Source organism: Sus scrofa, chromosome 6 (genome assembly GCF_054392235.1).
Source record: "Sus scrofa isolate SSC_HxYL_T2T_F1_AM1 chromosome 6, Sscrofa_HxYL_maternal_Yorkshire_Landrace_v2.0, whole genome shotgun sequence".
NCBI classification, from domain to species: Eukaryota; Metazoa; Chordata; class Mammalia; order Artiodactyla; family Suidae; genus Sus; species Sus scrofa.
The window spans coordinates 13,610,469-13,630,376 of record NC_139388.1 but is presented as its reverse complement, the minus strand read 5'-3'; the positions used below and the strand labels follow the sequence as shown (position 1 = coordinate 13,630,376).

Here is a 19,908-nt window from a genome sequence, read left to right as displayed (position 1 = left end):
GTTAAGTTTGAAGAAGCCCTTCTGAAGGGCTGTGCCCAGGTGGCTGCTGAGGGAGAAAGCCCGGAAGGTGCGGAGGCGAGGCCACCTTTCAGCTCTCGGGACCCGATTCCAGGCCCAGGACCATCCTGACAAATGGCTCCAATGAGTCTCTAAGCTACGGAAGGATTCTTCATGCCTTACCTGGAAACTAACATGCATTGCAGCTAAGATTCAATCCCCAAAGGGTCCGTCTCTCTCAAACAGGTGCTAAGCTGGTCTGACATCTCTCATCAGTGGAGCCTGCTGTGGCCACATCTGGCACAAGACCTGTCCCAACAACACTGCCTACGAGTGGCCACCCAGCCTTGGCTCGAGGGAAGGCTTGATACCCCTGAGGTCTTTCAGGACACTGTGGTGAAGGAGCGTGGGCTTTGGGTCTGCAGACCTGGGTTCAGGTCCTGGCTCTGAACCATCTACGTGTTGTCTCAACAGTAAAATATAGTCTCGACGGGCTGTTGTTTGGATGGTGGAATATGTAACCTGATTATATACGTGTATATTTAATATACAAGAAGCATGTGTATAGGGTGGGGGGATGTGCCTGGGCTGTGGGATGGAAATCCTGTGAAATCAGATTGTAATGATCATCATACAACTACAGATGTGATAAATTCATTTGAGTAATAAAAAATTTAAAAAAAAGAAGCATGTGTATATTAACACTTACCATAATAACATAACCCTACTCACATCCAATCAGGGCTGCCTTCTCTTGATACTCCTTGCAGAGCTCTGGTGGGTCCCCGGCTGGGGAAGAAGGGATTTCCTAGCCCCCTGCTCCGTCTCACCCCACTGCAAAGAGGGCAGGACCCTTTTCTCGTCATGTGGCTCTCTCGTTGGCAGGGAAAGGACTAGACATATGAAGCGTTCCCTGACCACGGACTTTGAGCTTGCCCTTTGCTGGGGCTGCCATCACACAATCCTGCTGGAGGTGAATCCTTGCCTGGGATGACACCCGGCACCCCCGCTAACGTACCCCTAGGAACTGCCCCAGGGACCAGCCTGAATGTGCAGAGCCCCTCTGCTTTCCAAAGCATTTTCACACACGCACCCGGGAATGTCAGCCTTGAACGGGTGTCTCTGTTCAGCGTCCACTGCTCCTTGGCACCCTGTCTCCTGCATTGACTCCAGAGCACCGTTTATCCAGCAGCTGTGATGGGATCCTGGAGACTCAGCAGGATCCCATCGCAGCTGGGCTCTATTCCCTCTGCCTGTGACCAGCCGGATGAGCTGGGGTGAGGGAGGCATGCACAGCTCTCATGCTACCATTGCTGGCATCAAGGTCACAGGCCCACTAACCCCCTACACTACGCCTTTATTAGGCAGCATATTTCAGCTCTCTGCAGAGGCCTGGGGTTCTGACCGAACCATCAAACCACCCTCCCTGCCACGCAGAAGACTCCCCTCCTATAGGTCAAGTCTCCGCCCGCCCCCTCACCCCAGCATCACCCCTGACAGCCCATCAGGCCGGAGCTGGTACCGAGTGGCATCTCTGGAGGAATCCTGCAGAGGGACCTGGGCCAAAGCTCTGGCATCCCCTTCCCCCTCCAGCCCCAGCCCTGGCGGCCCTGCCACTGTTGGTGATTGTTAGGGGAGCTCCCGGCAGACAGTGGGTGATTCAGTGAGCAGACCGTCTGAGCAACAAGCCCTGTGCTGTGCCTGAGCTATTCAGCGTGGGCAGAAAAGGGTAACCTTGGCTCGCGGGGCACACACATTAACCCTTGGGGACCGGGAGCAGCCTGGGCTCTGGGGGACTTCCTGTACTTCAGCCACACCCCATCCTGGACCAGGTGGGAAAACTGGGGCTCCATGTTTTCAATGTGGCCATGACCCCTCTCCTGTAAGCCATTCAGCCCTCAACTTCTCCTGGAGAGGCAGGTGGGAGAGGACTTTAAGTGCGGGGGAAGGGGTCCCCACCCGGCACAGACGGCTTCAGAGGTTCACAGGTGGGAAAGCGGCATGTGATCGGGAGAGGGGAGCCCTCCTAAGCGAGTCTCAGCACCCCTCTCCCACCGGTCCCCTCACTTGGCCTCCATCTAAGCCACTTGCCATGGACGGATGGACTACCTGGGCAGGTGACATGCACCTGGAGGCCCAAGGCAGGTGATGAACCTGGGAGGCAGGCTGGCAGAAGAGGCCACACCCAAACTCAAGGCTGTCCTGAGAGACTCAGTCTCACAGGCTCGTTGGAAGTCACCCCATGTCAGCCCCTCTCTCTGTCTCCTGCCCCCTTGGGGAACACCTGGCATCCACATCCTGGCCAAGTGGCCCTGAATGGCTCATCTGACTTCCCTGAGGCTCCATTTCTTCATCTCTAAAAAGGTAAAATGACAGCACCTTTCTTTATTTTTTGGTCTTTTTGCCTTTTCTTGAGCTGCTCCCGCGGCATATGGAGGTTCCCAGGCTAGGGGTCTAATCGGAGCTGTATCCACTTCGACCTACACCACAGCTCATGGCAACACCAGATCCTTAACCCACTGAGCAAGGCCAGGGATCAAACCCCAAACCTCATGGTTCCTAGTCGGATTCGTTAACCATTGCGCCACGACGGAAACTCCCGATGGCACCTTTCTAGAGGGGCTGCCGGGAGGGTGAAATGAGGTGGCCCTAGAAAGCACAGGCATGTGAGAGGTGCTCAGTAGAGGCTAGTGGGGGGCCTTCCTCGGAGCTAGGGTTTCTGCCAATGGGCCTTTGCCTGGGGAAAACTGTAGGACACGCTAGGATCTTTCTATCCCAGGTTCCAATCTGTGCACTGCTCCTGGACCAATCTGAGTTCAGCTCTCAGCTGTGCCACTTGGTGAAATGACTTCAGTTAGTTTCCTGGCAAACAATTCCAGCTCATGCATTTTTCTAGGGGGAAACCCCACCTGACCAAAGGGTTTCATTTAGTGTCTGCTAATGGCTGGCTGTTTTTGGTTCGCTTGTTGTTTAATTCATTTTTATGGAGGAGGGGAAGGTCTGACATTTCTTTTGGGAAGAATATTTCTACAGATAAGCCTTGCTTAAAGATGTTTATGGCAGTTCCCATCGTGGCTCAGGGAAAACGAATCCGACTAGGATCCATGAGGCTCCATGTTCGATCCCTGGCCTCGGTCAGTGGGTTAGGGATCTGGCGTTGCCGTGAGCTGGGGTGTAGGTTGCAGACACGGCTCGGATCTGGCGTGGCTGTGGCTGTGGTGCAGGCCAGTGGCTACAGCTCCGATTTGACCCCTAGCCTGGGAACCTCCATGTGCCGCGGGTGCGGCCCCAAAAAGACATTAAAAAAAAATGATGTTTATGATGTGGAGTAGGGTTCTATGTTCTCAGAAACGCAGGACCAGGGAGAGCACCAAGGTCTCCTGCCTCCAGGAGCCACGGAGCAATTCAGGAAGGACCCGGCATTACCTGTGGTGAAGGATGTGAAGAGTCGGACATTGCCCTGGGCGAGGGTTTGGTAGTAGGACCAACTGAGGTACAGCATCAGGGGAATCCAGATGATGGGCACGCTGTACCTGCAGGGAGGCCATCAGGGTGAGAGAGATACATGCACACAAACTTGACAGGGTCCAGCTTCCCCAGAGACACACTTCTCAACTAAAGGGGGGGGGGGCGGGCAGATGAGATGATACCAAAGCATATGCAGAAGCATATGGAGACCTGAAGCCAAAGGGGTGCTGCTGTGGGGGTGTGGAGCAGAGAAGGAGAAAACATCAGAGGCTAGAGGTCCATCTGCCTCAGTCTCTGAGATAAGTTATTGGCAGGAAAAAAAAAAATCTCTGGCTGCTGACAGTGCAGCTGAATAGGTGCTGGCCTCTTGTGGCAGAGGAGTTAATTGCAGGCAAATTAATCATCCCGCCCCCCACCTGCAGACCCCCACCTGCGGACCTCCACCCCTGCTGAAGGCACTGCAGGCTAGAAATCCCTCACAGGAGTCTGGAATAGAACAGAAGTGACACTCAAAGTGGTTTCTGGGTACATGTTGGGTTGTCACTCAGTGGCTAAAACCATGCATAGGAATGGATCAGGCTTATGGCATGTTTCACTACCAAGAACTTACAGTACAGCTCTGGGCTCCAGGGAGGGATCCAAGTACCCCTTCCCTTTTGTATCTGGCTGGCACCATTAGGACAGAGGGATGGCCTACCATGGCCCGTGAGAAGGGCTCACCAGACAGTCTTGCTGAGGGCCTCGATGAGGTCAGACTGGAAGAGGCGGATGGGCCTGGTCACCGGCTGGTGGACCCATTCATCATACTTCTCTCCCAAGTGGCCAACCTGCCACAAGAGGGGCTTCCGCCAGTCTACCAGGTCCTGTAAGAAAAAAGTCAAGTGGACATTTGAGATTCACACCTGTGCACATTCCTTCTCCCATCTCCTGGTTACAGCATCCCAGTCCCCAGCCCCCACCTTGGTTCATGTGGTCTGAACTCTCCTGCTACTACCCACCCTCCTGCTTCAGCGAGTGGGAACTAACCAAGCCATTCATCTCAACCTGCAGGCCACAGAGACAGAATCCAGGAAAGGCCCATGACCTAAGCTATCAGAATGAGCTATCAGAAACCCTCTCCTCTTACTGGGATGACTAGGTGGCGGGGCAGGACCCTGGAGTTGCTAGTGGAGCCTGCCTGGGGACTAAGTCAACCCAGAGGATGGCCAAGCCAAGAACTGGAGACACTGAGTCCTGGTGATGACATCTGAACACCCAGATTTGGCCACATCTGAAGCTTGAAGTCTTAACAAGGATTCTTTACTAGAGCCAATACATTCTGTACTAGGAATCAAGCAGGCCCTTTTTCCTTCCACCACTTTCTTCTTAGTTGTGGCCTGTGCAGTTCATTTGTTCATCTGTTCAAGCAATCATTCATTTAGCACTTTGCTTAGAACTATTGATTTTTATTTATGTTTCTATGCTAGGTGCTGGGAAAAATAACAACAATGTAAGAGACCTTCTTTGCTTTGCCTAGCTTAGTGCTGAAGCAGAGTTCAGACTCTAGAGTCAGGCAGCATTACTTACTGTGTGACCCTGGAGAAATGACTTGACCTCTCTGAGCTTCAGTTTCCCTAGCTATGAAATGGGAGTAATAATAATGGTACCTTCATAAAGTAGGCAGCAAAGTGAGACAAACCAAGCAACCTGATTTAATGGTGATGTAAGCAGGCTGAAGTTTGGAGGCAAGAATGATGGGTATAAATGCCTGCGTCCAAGGTAGCAGAGGAGGGCTTTGCAGAAGACCTGGGGTTTGGATGGGAGCTCATCTGATATGGAAGACTTGGCAGGGGGAGGGGGAAAGAGGTGGGGTGGGAGTATGGGCATGGACGCCAAGTTGAGAATGACCATGGCCCATGGGATACCTTGACAATGATCTGCGGGGCAGGAGAAAGAAATCTGCTGGGGGCTTTAGCTCTAGTATCATGCTCAAGAGTTGGCACTTCATCGTCCAAGCCAGTTTTCTCCCAGGTGGGGATATATGTGTACCCAGGGGTACTCGCAGGCTGATCCCCAGAGGTGGGGAGGAAACATCAAAGACTCTACTTTTGACATATTTCTCATCTATAACCGTATCTGCATGTTTCCTAACGCACATAATACAAGAGTACATTAGCACATGCAAATAACCAGGAGATAAGGTGGACACAGGACGGAGACGGTGCTCAACACGTTTTATTTATAGCTTTAAAAAGTTTGGAGGCTGCCGCTCTAGGTGATGTGAATCCCTTGAAGATTTCTGATGGGTCATGTATTAAAGATTAATCTAGACCCAAATTGGTAAAGAACAATGACCTTGGAGTCAGGGGACAACCTTCAAAGCCTGGCTCTGGCATTTATTAGCCATGGGATCCCAGGGAAATGTCTTTACCTCTCAGAGCCTCTTGGCTCTCTCATCTGTAAAGCCAGGTGTGCCTAGACCCGCCACCCATGACAGGAGAAATGGCACGATGCGCCCAGTGTCTGGCACACAGTGGGTGTCGCTGAGCCTCCACTGCAAGGACAAGGGAGGAGGTGTCAGGAAAGGAAGAGAGAGGAGTGAGAGAAGTATGTGGAGGGAGAGCCCTGAAGCCTGGGAGGAAGAATCGATTGGGATTCAGAAACCCACCTTCCTGCAGCCCCTGGTGGGACCTCATCCTTGCCAGGCCTCCAAGCCAAAGCTGGCCAAAGTAAGTCCCTGCCATGACAGCCCAGGAGCCAGGGGGCTCAGGGCAGACAGGGTAGGTCGTGGAGCCATCTCTGTGTGCCTTCGACCAGGGAGAAAGGCCCAAGGATGTTTGTGGTTCCTGCCATGTGAACTTGGCAGGGCCCAGGTGCTGACTGGCTGTCTGCCTGCTTCTCGGGCTGGAAAATGACCCAGGTCAGCCTGCAGCCTCCCCATCCAGGACTGGGTAAACCAGGCAATCATCCCAAGCTCACCAGTTGTCACACTCCTCCTGGCCCTGGTCCCCAAGTCTCCTTGACCTTATCCCTTGGGTCTAGTAGCAAACGGATTATTGGATGCGTGCTAATTCATTCCTCCCATTCCTCTGCCTCAGGTCTACACACACACTCACACACACACACACACCACACACGCGTGCGCACGTGTGCACGCACAGCCAGGAAAGAGAACTGGAGAAACCAGCTAGTGGCCTGTGTTTACTTCTTATCTTGCGACAGCCTGAGCCTGAGGCTTTTGTTCTAATTGCAACAATTCTGAAGGCTGAGAGTCACAGAGCATTTGCAATGTGCTAAGCATGGCTCTGAAGGTTGACATGAATTAAATCCTTTGATCTTCGCCAAGTTCCCAGCTAGCCAGGTACTTCTCCTGTTGTCATTTGCAGATGAGGAAGCTGGGGAACTTGCCCGAGGCTGTCCAGTTAGGACTTTTGGATGAAGTGGCCCCTTTATCATTGGGAAACAGTCCCTGGAAACACTCCTTGTCCTGGAGGCCACTTGGTCTGATTTCAGTACAGGCTTCATCATGCTTGTTATTTGCATGCTCTGTCTCTCCCCGTCCTTTTACTTCCGCCCTGGCTGCGGCTTTACGCCTCGAGTGTGTTTCTTACAGACGGCGGCGTATAGTTGAGTCTTGCTTTTCTGTGTAGTCAGACACTCCCTGCCTGGCCCCCACCCCCGTCCCCCTCTTTTGGGTTTTATTGCTTTTTTTTCAGGCTTTTTGGTGTATGGTATAAGAGAATGTTCTAGTTTCATTCTTTTACATGTAGCTTCCAGTTTTCCCAGCACTGCTTATTGCAAAGACTGTCTTGTCTTTCTTTTCTTTTCCTTCCTTCCTTCTTTTTTTTTTTTTTTTTTTGGTCTTTCCAGGGCTGTACCCTCGGGGCATATGGAGGTTCCCAGGCTAGGGGGCTAATTGGAGCTACAGCTGGTGGCCTACACACACCACAGCCACAGCAACGCCAGATCCTTAACCCACTGAGTGAAACCAGGGATAGAACCCACATCCTCACGGATACGAGTCTGGTCCTTAACCTGCTGAGCCACCATGGGAACTTCCCCACTTGATCTTTGGACATGACTGGTTTCTCCCTGGGTAGACCAGTGGGCACTGGCCACCTTACACAGGAAGACCTGCTGTCTAGAGTTGGTCCCAGGGTCCTCTGATCTGCTTGCCAGCCTGGGAGGGTCTTGAACCCAGGCTCTGAGTCTAGCCCACGATGCATTTCTGTGAGGTTGTCCCTCCTTGGTTCCCAGGAAGGGCCCTTTGCCCCTGGGCTAGAGGACCCTGGAGGGATCCCGGGAAAGCTCCCTCCCAGCTCCGCAAACATCCCCCTAAGGGACACCGACACGCCCGCCCCTGAGGTCGTGCTCTTGCAGGGGGAGTGAGTGAGCTTCCACAGTAAGTGTAGAGGACCAGGCTGGCTGGCTTCCTCCCCACCTGGAGAATGAGTTCCCTGACCGAGGCTCAGGGGGGTCAATGAGTTCCCTGACCGACCCTTGAGATGAGCTCTGTTGGCCCTGTCGTGGGCGCCTCCCTTTGCGCCTCCCCCCAGCTCGCAGCACCTTCCACACAACCTCCCAGGAGCTGGGCCATTCGCCGCAGGCTCCGCCCTGATTTAGAGGGTGCAGGACGCACAGGGCTCTCTCCTCAGTTCTCTTCCCGTCCTGCTTGCTGATGGGAATGTCTCAGGCGGGTGCCAATACATTCGTTTCCAACATGGTACCCGGCTGGGAAGGGAGGATGGCAAGAGATGACAGCTCGGGAGCTGGTGAGGTGGGAGGGGGCTTGGGGTCAACCTCACTTCCTCCTCCACCTGGCCGGGACCTCTTCGCCCCTTAACTCCTCCTGCGTAACGGGCTCCCTTCCTCTGGAGCTGGGGCCGGGTCTTTCCCCTGCCTCCTAAGGCCTGGGGGCCACAGAGGAGGCATCAGCAAAGGTCTGCTGGCCTCTGAAAGAGGCTGCTGGGGAAAGGAGAGGGGGTCAGGTCCCTGATCACGCCTCCAGTTCCCAGGCATCCGGGAGCTTCCACGGCTATCCTGGCAATAGCAAATCCTCCTTTACCAGTAGTGGAACGTGATGCTCAGAGAGGGCAAGTGATTCACGCAGGGTCACCAGCTAAAGCCAGACTACGTGAATGCCGGAGAGGATATGCTGAGACTGCTCTGGAGTGGGCTTGGTGGGGGCTGTGGTGGTGGCGTGGAGGTTACCTGAACCTGAAGACCCAGAGCAACAGGTCAGGTCCCAGGAAGCACTTGCAAGTTGGGGTGAGTTTGGTTCAAGCACCTTGTGTCCCGTTCCCCTCCCCCACATAGCCCTGCCCCTGCGCATCAGAGGGAGGAGAGAGGGCGTCTCCGGGCTATGCCAGGAATGCAGCTGCAGCAGGGCCGGCAGGGGGAAAGGGCAGCCTGCTGCCAAAGCGGGGTGGGAGGGCGCTGCCAGGGTGGAGGAGGGGGCCTCCTCTCTCTCTCTCTCCACCCATCCCCCAGGGGTCCCCCTCCTGGGCAGCATGGGGGTGTGTGCGGGGGTAGGTGGCACAGGACACCTTCCAGGGGCAGCCCTGGCTCTAGAGTGGGAGTCCGCTTGTCCCCAGACTGGGCGAGGGGTGACTGTGGTGGTGGGGGCTGCTCTGTGGCAGCAGCTCCTCCCACCACCCCAGCTACAGCCAAGCAATTGTTTAAAGATATGTGCACCCCAACCCCGGCGCTCACAGCTCCAGGGCGGGTGGCTTTCTGGGCCGGGGCGGTGGGGGATGGGCTTCCAACCAGAGGGCCCAGCCGGGAGCGGGGAGGAAGAGAACTCCAGCCACTCTTTCTGCACCCCTGTCACAGGCCCCTGTGCTTGGACTGCAGGTCCATTACGCTTGAGAAGCTGGCAGTTTGAGAGATGGGGCCCTAATGAGCTCATTTGACAGATGAGAAGACTGAGGTGTATGTGCTGTCCCCGAGCTGCCCAGGCCCGGAGCCCGCTGTCTGAACCAGCTGGCTCAGGACCCCCTTGGCAGGGAACTCTCTAGCACAGAAGCTGTGAGGGACCCAGCCTGGGGGCGAGCTGTGGGAGCTCTTGGTGGCCATGAGCCCATCCCGTGCAGTCTAACAGGGAGCTCCCAGCTGGACAAGCTCAAGTCCACAGGGGCGGTTCTGGACCACCTGCCCTATGACCCTCCCGGCAGCCAGAGGCAGTGGCCGGGCTCCCCCCCGCCACGAGGCAGGGAGACGAGAGTGGCCATCTGTCCTGCGGGAGCAGGGGATGGAGGGAGAGGGGAAGGGCGGCCTGCCAAGCAGAAAGCCCGCACCCCTGCAGTCCTTCCTGGGTGCCCCACATGAGGCGAGGCGGGTGGTCTTTCACTCGCAGCCCACCTTCTGTCTCCCAGACCCTCTGGTCTGACAGCCCCACACAACACCCAGCGGGAACAATTCCTCCATCTGGTTGATGGAGAGACAGACCAGAACTGTCTGTGGTCACCGGGCAGCACGTCCTGCCCCCCCAACCTGCCTTGTCCACTGTTCCCACAGGGACAAAGAGGGCAGTGCCCAGCCCACCTGCCCAGTTTCCCCCAGGGGGATATTCTTTGATCACTACTGAGTTCTTCAGAAGCGGGGCTAGGAGCTTGGGGTGGGGGGGTGGCAACAAGAGAGAGGGGGCTTTGGGCCACCGAGGACAGTCCTGGGAGGCCCGTGTGGATCCCTCCAGTAGCCACCCGACTCAGGGCCCTACTCCAGGGCAGGTCAAGGGGAGAAGGGAGGCCCGAGGTGACTGGGGGGCAAGGAAGCCAGCACCCACGGCATCGAGATTGGTCCTTCCCAGTGGTGGGCTGCCCAAGGGGCACTGGTTCTGATCCAGGTTCTACTTGCCTGAATTCTCATGGACTTATCTAAGGGTCTGGAAAAAGTAAAACCCACGTGGATAGCATCAACACCTGTGCCAGGCCCTGGGGACCCTCGGAGCAGCCAGCCCCCCATGCCAAGGGGCGTGTGTGTGTGTGTGTGTGTGTGTGTGTGTGTGTGTGTCAGTGCACGCGCACGCACGCACGCGGGCAAGGAGCCAGGGAGGTTGGGGACCTGCATTCTACTTTGTGACACACCTGGCTGGATGACTCTACCTGTCTCTTAAAGGAAGTGAGTGGCCCACACCCCCTGGCTGCCTCCAGGAGCCTGAGGGGAGCAGGTTCTGCTGGAGTCTGGCTTAGCCTGGGGCAGGATGGGGAGAGCTTTGCAGCCGCCTCCCTGAGCACCTGCTCAGCCTCCTCCCTGCCTTCGGCCACCTTATTGCCCAGCCACAGGCCTCAAGGTCTCATTCTTGGCCGGCTGTCAGGGTGGAGGGTTCCAGGACACACAGAGGGGGCAGGGCAGGGGGCTCAGCTGTGGCGCCTAAGCTAACGGTGGGGGTGTGGGGGGGTGACTCTGACCTTGGGCTGGAGGCAGAAGCTCTTCCTTGGTAGTTTAATCAGGATCATTATAACCCTTATCTCCGTGTGTTGTTGGAAGGATTAAATCAGATAATAGATAATATCATTGCAGGGCTTACTTAGCCTGCAGTGTCTGGCACAGGCAAGAGTGCAATAAAAATGGAGTCAATTCAGTGCTAACTCTGCTGGAAGCGGGCTGGGTCTGGGCAGGGGCTCCTGCAAACCCCTCAAATCACACTAGTTCAATCTGATTCCCGGGAGGCTGACCCCCCGAGAGGGAAACCCTGCCAGGGAAACAACGAAGCAGCAAAAGAGGCAGTGGGACAAAGGGGACAGGTGTGCCCTGAAGCCAGGAGCCGTGTGCACTCTGGCCCATCTCTCCCGGGGCAGGCTCCACATGGGCTGGGTTCCAGGAGACAGGGAGACACGTGCAGGGCGCAGCATGAGCTGAGGAGCTGCAACCTAGTGTCTTGTTCCCCAAGGAAGCCTGGGTCCCTATCCAGCTGGGTGATCGAAGGAAATGATTTAGAAATCATCGCAATAACATCCCACGCAGAGCCCAAGAGAGTCAGACGACCCTGCATGTTTATGCGGGGCAGGGCCCCCCGGCTTGCTTCCAGCCTTACTGCTTGCTGTCTTTTCAGAATCTTCCGCCTCTGTCCCAGCACCCCCAGCACCCCCAGCCCAGTTCCCCCACTCTCTGCAGCCTGGCTGGCTCTGTCTCCCAGCTTCTAGGGCTGGGAACCTGGGCCGTGGGGAGCCAAGACTCCCTGAGCAGTACCTGGAGGGCCTTCCCGCAAATGCAAACATGGATGGTTCACTTTGGCGAGACCACCTCAGGCCTGGGGACCCCAGGCTGAGACCAAGTGGCTGCCCCCCGGGCCTCTCTCCGCAGCTGGTCAAGGGGCAGGCCCGGGCCTGGGTCAGAAACAGATGGGGCCTTTCCCCGCCACTCTTCTGCCGCAGGAGAGCCGGGATCCACCACAGCGGGTGAATGAAAAAGGAAAATGAGAAGCAAGGAAGGCACTGCCCCCACTCCCGGGAAGCAGCTCCACGTGCTGGGTCTTCTTAGGGTCGGGGGAGGCACGAAGCTTACCCCCGTCGCCCCGCTGGGCGTCTTCACACCCGCTCTCGGGCCAGCCCTTGCCCCCAAGCCCAGGGACCTGGATGTGCTAGCGAGGAGTGGGGGGCTGCCCTGGGGCAGGGAGAGAGGAGGCCTCTCTTCCCTTCGGGTCGGGGCCCCGGGGAGGCTGAACAGGCCTGGGGTCCTTGATCCCCCGCCTCGTGCAGTAACAGGGCTGGGGTCAGCCTTGAACCTGCAGTCCAGAGAGACCAAGAGGACCCATCCCCAGATCTACCCGTCCTCAGCCAGGCTCAGGTGGCAGCCCTCTCTCTTCCAGGACAAATCTTTCCTGCCATCTCACCCCCACCCCAGTCAGTTCTTTGAGTATTTTCTTTCCAACATTCACCCCCTAAGCCAACCCACCAATGCTGACCCCAAGGACCCCTCCTTTTGGCACCATCCACTGGCTGCCAAGCCTGGAGCTCACTCTCTGGTGCTGCCCTCACCCCCACACCGTCCTCTCCCACCACAGCTCCACCTCTTTAAGTCGGGGTCCTGACTCCACCAGCTTCCAAGGTCCTGGTCCCACTTGCGCTGGCTTCCCCCGCCACCTCCATCCTGCCCACGGGCAGAACAAACCCAAGTCGTCAAAGCTTCCAGAGAAGCAGGTCATTTGTACCGAGACCCTTGACCTCTGCCTTTGGCCCAGGCGATGAGCAATCATGGCCCAGTCTGACGTCAAGGGCAAGAGACCAGATCCAGTGAGCCTTCCGGGGACATGATGTGTGCCCTGGGCAATTCCTGCCCCCCAGTGACCTTCAATTCCCTTTGATCACAGGCCCCCTGAAGGAGACGGGGCACAACTTGTCCTGGCCTCTCGAGTAAAGGACCCAGAGGCGATTTTGCCCTGGGCTGATGGGTTCCCCCAGAGGCAGTGGCCAGTCCCATGTGACAGATGCCATCTCTGAGGTCCTGGGGTCAGGGCCTTGGGAGGCCCCATAGTATAGTACATGTGTGGGGGGAGGTCTGTCCTCCCTACCAGGCTGTGAGCTCCCTGGGGGCAGAAGCCTGTCCTGCTGGTCTCTCGTGGCCAGTGTCCTACACAGGTAGGGACATTTGTGGATACACATACTTTGTGTATTCTGGGAGGAAATGGCCACACGACACTGGGTCCCATGACCCAGGCTGAAGGGAAATGACACCCAAGTCTGGCTCCCTCCAGAGCTTCCAGGCAGTGCTGCCCCTCCCCCACTCAGCTCCAGGTCCACCTGTGCCCACCCGGCTCCCCAAGGACTCAGTAAATGGGGGTCTGCCTAGTCATAGCAACACGCTGGGCTCGGAGCCCCAAGAGACGTTTGTCACTGGGCTCTGCAGACATGTGGCGCAGATGGCTCCTGCCCTGTCCTGACCAGCGGGCTCCTGTCCTGATCAGTGGGCTCCACGCCAGTGACTCCTGGGAGCAGGTGCCGGCGCCTGGGGCAGCTCTGCCTTGTGCACTGGGCATGTCTGGGCCTCCTGACCCTGTCATTGTGCCCTTTGCAGCTTCAGGGGTCCCTGTGGGGGGCCTCCCCCTGGGGTCCTTGGAGCCTAGCTCTGCACAGATCTTGTGCATCATCTTCCTAGAGTTGCCGCAGCCTTGGTCTGGGCTTGCTGCCCCAGGGGGTGCTTGTACGCTGTGGGCACCAGCTTCTGGTCCTCCTCTTCCCTGGGCAGACATCACCAAGAGCCGCAGCCTGTGGCTCCCTGTACCCTCTCCTTGGCCCCAGGAGCCCCGGACCGTCATCCCGCCCCTTCCTGTGCCCCCTACCTTGTCCCAGTCCACCGCTTTGAACTTTGGCTCCATCGCAGGGTCTGCCTTCTGAGTGCTCACAGAGGCCACAGGCTCATTCTCCACGGAACCCTGTGGAGAAAAGACACAAGGTGATGACCTACAGTGGGTGCTGGAAGAGGGCCCCAGGCCGTTCCTCGACGAGGCAGCCAGGGGAGTTAGGAGCCCCATGGTGGGGCAGGGTGGGCGGAGATTAAAGGCACTGAGCATATTTGAGAACAGGTGGGCACGAATGGATGTGGGCAGTCTTTTCTCCTCCCTTAAAAAAATAATAGTGGTTGGAATTCCCGTTGTGGCACAGTAGAAACGAATCCGACTAGGAACCATGAGGTTGCAGGTTCGATCCCTGGCCCCGCTCAGTGGGTTAAGGATCCGGAGTTGCCGTGAGCCGTGGTGTAAGTCGCAGACACGACTCAGATCCCGAGTTGCTGTGGCTCTGGTGTAGGAAGGTGACTACAGCTCTGATTAGACCCCTAGCCTGGGAACCTCCATATGCTGTGGGTACGGCCCTAAAAGGACGAAAAACCCCGAAAGCAAACAAACAAAAAATAATAGTGGAGTTACCACTATGGTCTAACAGGATTGCCAGCGTCTTGGGAGTGCTGGGATGTGGGTTCGATTCCTGGCCCAACTTAGGTCACAGCTGCGGCTCAGACCTGGTCCCTGGCCCAGGAACTCCATATGCCGCAAAGTGGCCAAAAAAAGAAAAAAAAAAATTTATATCCAGGAGCTCCCCGATGGCCTAGCAGTTAAGGATCAGGTATTGTCGCTGTTGTGGCTCAGGTCACTGCAGGTTCATGGTGCAGGTTCAAGCTCTGACCTGGGAACATCCACATGCTGTGGGTGTGGCCAAAAATAATAGCCATAAAAATAAGAGGTAGAAAGATCTGGGGAAGAAAAGAAGTTGGCAGAGAGGCTATAGGGAAATGAGAGCAGTTAGGGGGAAGACTCCGGGCCAGGACAGTCCAGCCAGCCTCTCTTCCGGCCTCTGGCAGGTATCGGGCAAAGACTCACAGGGTGGCACCCTGGGCCACACCTGATGACTACACCACCTGCGCCCTCCCTGGTAATTCTACAGAGCTTGGGCCGCAGGCCGGGACATCTGGGTCCACGTGGCCACAAGAGACAAAGAGGCAGCAGAGTGTGAAGGAGTCATCCCTCCAGGAACTCCCAGGGGTGGGGCCGGGCCGCAGGCGAGGCAAGGCTGGCAACTAGAGTCCAAATGGGCTGAAGGTCAAATGGAAGGAGCAAGGAGGCAAAGGCAGAAAGAAATGGCACGTCCTGGGCAAATCACATGGCCCTGACATCACGGGGGCGGGGGGGGGGGCAGTGAGGCGGAGAGGGAGGGCAGCACGTAGGTAAATGCATGCTTCCCTCCAGGAAGGGTGGGGCGAGCCCTCACCAATGGGGGCCTGTCCTCCGAGTCCCTGTGGAGTCCCTGTGACTAAAGGAAGTGGGCTTCGGGTGGCCGTAGAGGAGGGGCCCTAGGAAGCTGGGTTTTGGCAAGAACTGGAGCAGACAGTTTGAGGAGCCAGTTGGGGTTTTTGCAGCCATGTTTTTGTTTGTTTGTTTTTTTTTTTTGTCGTTCTGTCTTTTTAGGGCTGCACCTGCGGCACATAGAGGTTCCCAGGCCAGGGGTCTAATCGGCGCTGTAGCCACCGGCCTACACCACAGCCACAGCAACGCCAGATCTGAACCATGTCTTTGATCTACACCACAGCTCACAGCAACGCCGGATCCTTAACCCACTGAGCGAGGCCATGGATCAAACCTGCAACCTCATGGTTCCTAGTCAGATTCGCTCCCGCTGCGCCACGACAGGAACTCCTGTGGTTATGATTCTTACATTTTTGCTTCCAAATGAATCACAAGAACCTGAAGGTGACAGTGACACTGGCATTTTCTGGGAAAACTCATATGGAACCAAGTAAAAGTGGGCTCTTGTGGTCCTGTCTTGCTCTGGGCATCTCAGCATTTTCAATGTCACCATGATAGTATCTGAATTTTTATTCTTTTTAGGGATGCACCTACGACATACGAAGTTCCCAGGCTAGGGGTCAAATCAGAGCTGCAGCTGCCAGCCGACGCCACAGCAGTGCAGGATCCGAGCCACATCTGCGACCTACACTGCAGCTCGCGGCAACACCGAATCCTTAACCTACTGAGTGAAGCCAGGGATCAAACCCACATCCTCATGGATACTAGTTGGGTCCTTAACCCGCTGAGCTACAATGGGAACCCCTCTGACGACCTCTTGAGGATAAAGTTTTATAGAATTTCATACAATGAAACTCCCTAAGTATCCAATATAAATGCCATAATAATCTTATTTCTCCCAATTCTGTTCTAGCCTCAAAATACCCGAGTGCCTCCAGTCATGAAGCTATTGACTCTCCCTCCCTCCTGGACAGTTCTTTTCTCCTGGTCACTCCAAGTCCCTTCTGGTCTAATCCCGCGCTGTACCTCCAACCCCATTCACTCACTACAACTCCATCCCTCTCTCTCCCCAAAACAAAAGGCTTGTCTTGATGTCCGTCCACCCCAAGCTGGGAAGCGGTTATCACTTAATTATCATTTGATGTTTTCGTCTGCATCACACTTGTCAGACACGCTGAGTGGCAGGCACAGATCTGTTTGGGGCACATGCACCTAAACAAGCACTGGTAGCAGAGGCACGGGTCCTCGCTCCTCTGCCATGGGCACAGAAGGCTCATCCGTCCAGCTGGCACTTTCGTCAGTCAAGGCTGACCTGTCATCTACAAGGTCCAGTTTCTGGGAAAGTCTCTCTTCTGCACAGCTGGCTGCTTCAGGGTCCAGGGACCACGGCTGGCCCTTCCGCTCTAGGACTGTACAGGCTCCTTCTTTTTCACCCGGCTGCTTATGTGTCCACGAGGACAGGCAATACCCCTGCACCTGCCACCTGCTTTCTCCAAGACCTCTAAGGACATAACAGGGTTTCTAAGCATAATGGTTGGCCCCTCCTCCTCTTCCAAGGTGGGTGTGATGGGCCAGGACAGAACCCAGCAGGGCTCAGGCCTCCCTGGCGTGGGATGTCATATTTCAGCTCATGGGAACGGAGCTCCCATCAGTGCTTTGACCGTCTTAGGTGGCTCATTCACTGAGCTAATGGCCACCAGAAGCTTTTTTCATGGGCTGCTGCTGCTGCTGGCATGGTGTGGAGAGCTGGTGTGGTCCAGCCAGGAGGTGATTTGGATCTGCAGGCCTGTTCACTGTGATGAAGACGGGGACCCAGGGCTGAACGCGAGGGCAGAAGGCAGCGGAAACCAGAGAACCCTGAGATGTGGGATCGTCCAGGGGGGTGTGCAGGGATCGAAGCCCCGGAGGGAGCGCTGTGGCCCCTCCCTTCTCCCTCGGTTCTTCCCTCCTTCAAGGTCTCATCCACACTCACTGCTGTCCCCACTCCCCCAGGGACACGAACACCCACAACATGCCAAACAGGTGCCAGCTCAGAAGACGTTGTGACATCTCTTTCTCTGACACTCGCCCTGCTTCCACTGCGCGCATGTCGTAGTCTGACCCAAAAGCCCGCAGTCACCTGTGACACCACATTCTTTCTTTTTTCTTTTTTTCTATTTAGGGCCACACCTGTGGCATATGGAAGTTCCCTGGCTAGGAGTCAAACCAGAGCTGCAGCTGCAGCCACAGCAATATAGGATCTGAGCTGCATCTGCAACCTATGCCACAGCTTGTGGCAATGCTGGGTCCTTAACCCACCGAACAAGGCCAGGGATCCAACTCCCATCCTCACAGACACTGTGTCTGGTTCTTAACCTGCTGAGCCGCAATAGGAACTCTAAGGGCCTTAGATGACAGAACACCCAGTATTGCGCCCAGGACTTGGCACTTCATCCTCCAGGCCAACGGGAAGCCCTGTCACCACATTCTTCAAGCCAACATGCCATCACTCTCTGCAGAGTGACTTACCCTTGACATCTGTGTATTTAACGTCCTTCCCTGTATTTCCAAACGCTTCTCCTAGTATGCCTTTGAATTAACCCTAATTTTTCTCTCTAGCCACGAGCGATCACTTGCCATTTTCTAAACATGACTTGCATTTTTCTTCACAAACGCCATCCTCTCTCGCATGATGACGATGGTTAATGTTCATGAATGCTTACTATGTGCGCAGCCCTTTCATCGTCCTGACAACTGTATGAAGGAGGCAGGGCTGTTATTCCTGAGGCATGAAGCAGCGTCGCAGTTAATAAAGGGGTGGAGCCAGCCATCATGCACTTCCTCCCTCACCATTCCAGCCAAAAACCAACTCTTCATCTTCCAACTTTAAACAAAAATCACACTCTCCCTGTGTCGCATCGCCTCAGTCGGTATTCATAATTTCCTGCCTCTTGCTGTTTTTTCAGATGTGGGCCATGACTTTGTTTGTCCGATCGTCTTAGAGATTCCAACAGGATGGGAAATGACTGCTTCCTCTCTTCAGGGCACCTAGGATGGGCTCTTGAAAACAGAAGATGCCCCATTCATATTTCGGGAGTGGGTCATGTTTCACTACTGGTCTCTGCCACACAGCCAGGACCCCCTACGACTCCAAACCCCCCGAGATGTGGCAGCAACCTCTGGGGGTCCTGGCGGTGCTGCTCGGGATGGAGGCCCCAAACTCTGCAGGACTCACGCTCCTTGGAAAGGTCAAACGAACGGGGCAAGCACATCTGCTTGGAAGAGAGAGGTGCCCCAGGACACTGAACACACCACCTGAGAGTGCCGCCCTGGGCTGGGTGGGGACAGTGCCCAGATACAAGGGTCAGAATTCCAATAGTCTGGGCCATAAATTCTCAGCGCCCTTTGGCCGAGTCCACCGGAGCAGCATAAGCAGAACTAAAAGTACATTAGACTGATAGGAAATCACCAGCATCTTGCTTTGCCAAATAAAAATATTTCTAAAAAATTACCATCAGACACATTTCATAAATGGAAGAACATTTCAATACCACACACACATAAGAAGCACATGCTTGTAGAATAAAAGGCAGTTCTTCCCAAGGAAAGGCATGTGGCAACTTACCACTGGCACTTTTTTAGAGGTTCCCTTTAGAAATATTTATTAATGCAGACAAACAACATGAAATTTTTGTTTTGTGAGCATGAATTGTACATCACTGTTTTCCGGGTTGACAGTGGTCCGTGTGGGGCTCTAAGCTCTGTGTTAACACGAAGTGGGTGAAACGTCCTCTTTGTTTCAGTTCTAAAGTTTTCTTAACAAATTACTAAAAATCAAGTTTCACTGAGAAAACGGTGAACTGCTAAAGTTTGTTTGTTTTTTGCTTTAGCTGTAAATATTCCAGGTGACAGGAGCAAAGTGGAGGATCCCCCTGGCTCGCTGCTCTCCTCTCTCCTGCGGGCCAAGCGGAAGGGGAGTGGCTCCTGCCCAGTGCCCAGCTCACCAGCTTGCATCTCCCACCCCAGGCTCCCCGTCCCAAGTGCATTCCCTTGAATCCTGCACCTGCGCCTGTCTGAGGGCTGCAAGGAACTGCAGGTGGGGGGGTGTGGGTGGCCCGCAGAGCCATGGAAGATGGGAAAAGAGAGGAGGAAGGAGGAGTGGGAGCAGGCTGTTTCCTGTCCTCCTGTCTCCTGCCACCCAGTTTTGCCTCCGCAACGTGAGGATCCTGGAGCCACCAGGCAGTGATGTGGTGTGTGACAGGCTTTCAGCTAATAGATTCCAGAATGACAACATAAGCGAGGTGCTTTCTGTGGTCCTATGGGGACCACACCCCTCCCTGGCAGAACCCCAGCTTGATTAATCACAAGATGGTACACACCTCCAACCTGGGAGGAGGTTGCAGAGAACTGAGCAAGCAGCATACGGGCGCGCTGCCAGCAGCAGAAATGCCCTCAGGTACGAGGAAGTGCCCTGCGGTGCGTCTTTCACTGACTCCTTTGCTACAGTCAGGCTGTGGGTTTTCAAAAGGTCTTCCCTTCCCACTCGGGACTGCAGCCACCTGGACCGGAGCGGAGGACTGCTGGGAGCCACCGCTGCACCGCACTCGCTGATCTGGGCCAGGGTTTCCAGACTTCCCTGCCACGGTGTTTGTTTTATGGTTGAGCCGGGCTCGCCCCTGAATTCCACAGTCAAACACCGTTCATGAATCAGAAGTGGGTAAAGGTCATGCCTAGGGACTAGGGTTCAA

General features: G+C 55.5%; 1 protein-coding gene across 2 annotated transcripts in view; it reads right to left on the bottom strand.

Annotated features, from left to right (window-relative positions):
- Positions 1–19,908, bottom strand: part of FA2H (fatty acid 2-hydroxylase) — a 54,910-nt gene that overhangs the window by 11,651 nt on the left and 23,351 nt on the right. The window contains exons 2-4 of one of the 2 annotated variants that reach the window (XR_014805513.1): positions 13,724–13,816; positions 4,186–4,328; positions 3,285–3,530 (exon numbers count right to left, since the gene is read on the bottom strand). Coding sequence is in view for 1 of the 2 variants with exons in the window: in XM_003126868.7 (XP_003126916.4) it covers positions 3,424–3,530; positions 4,186–4,328; positions 13,724–13,816 (343 nt within the window). In the remaining variant the exon portion in view is untranslated. The remainder of the gene's footprint in view (positions 1–3,284; positions 3,531–4,185; positions 4,329–13,723; positions 13,817–19,908) is intronic. The other variant, XM_003126868.7, reaches the window with a different exon arrangement.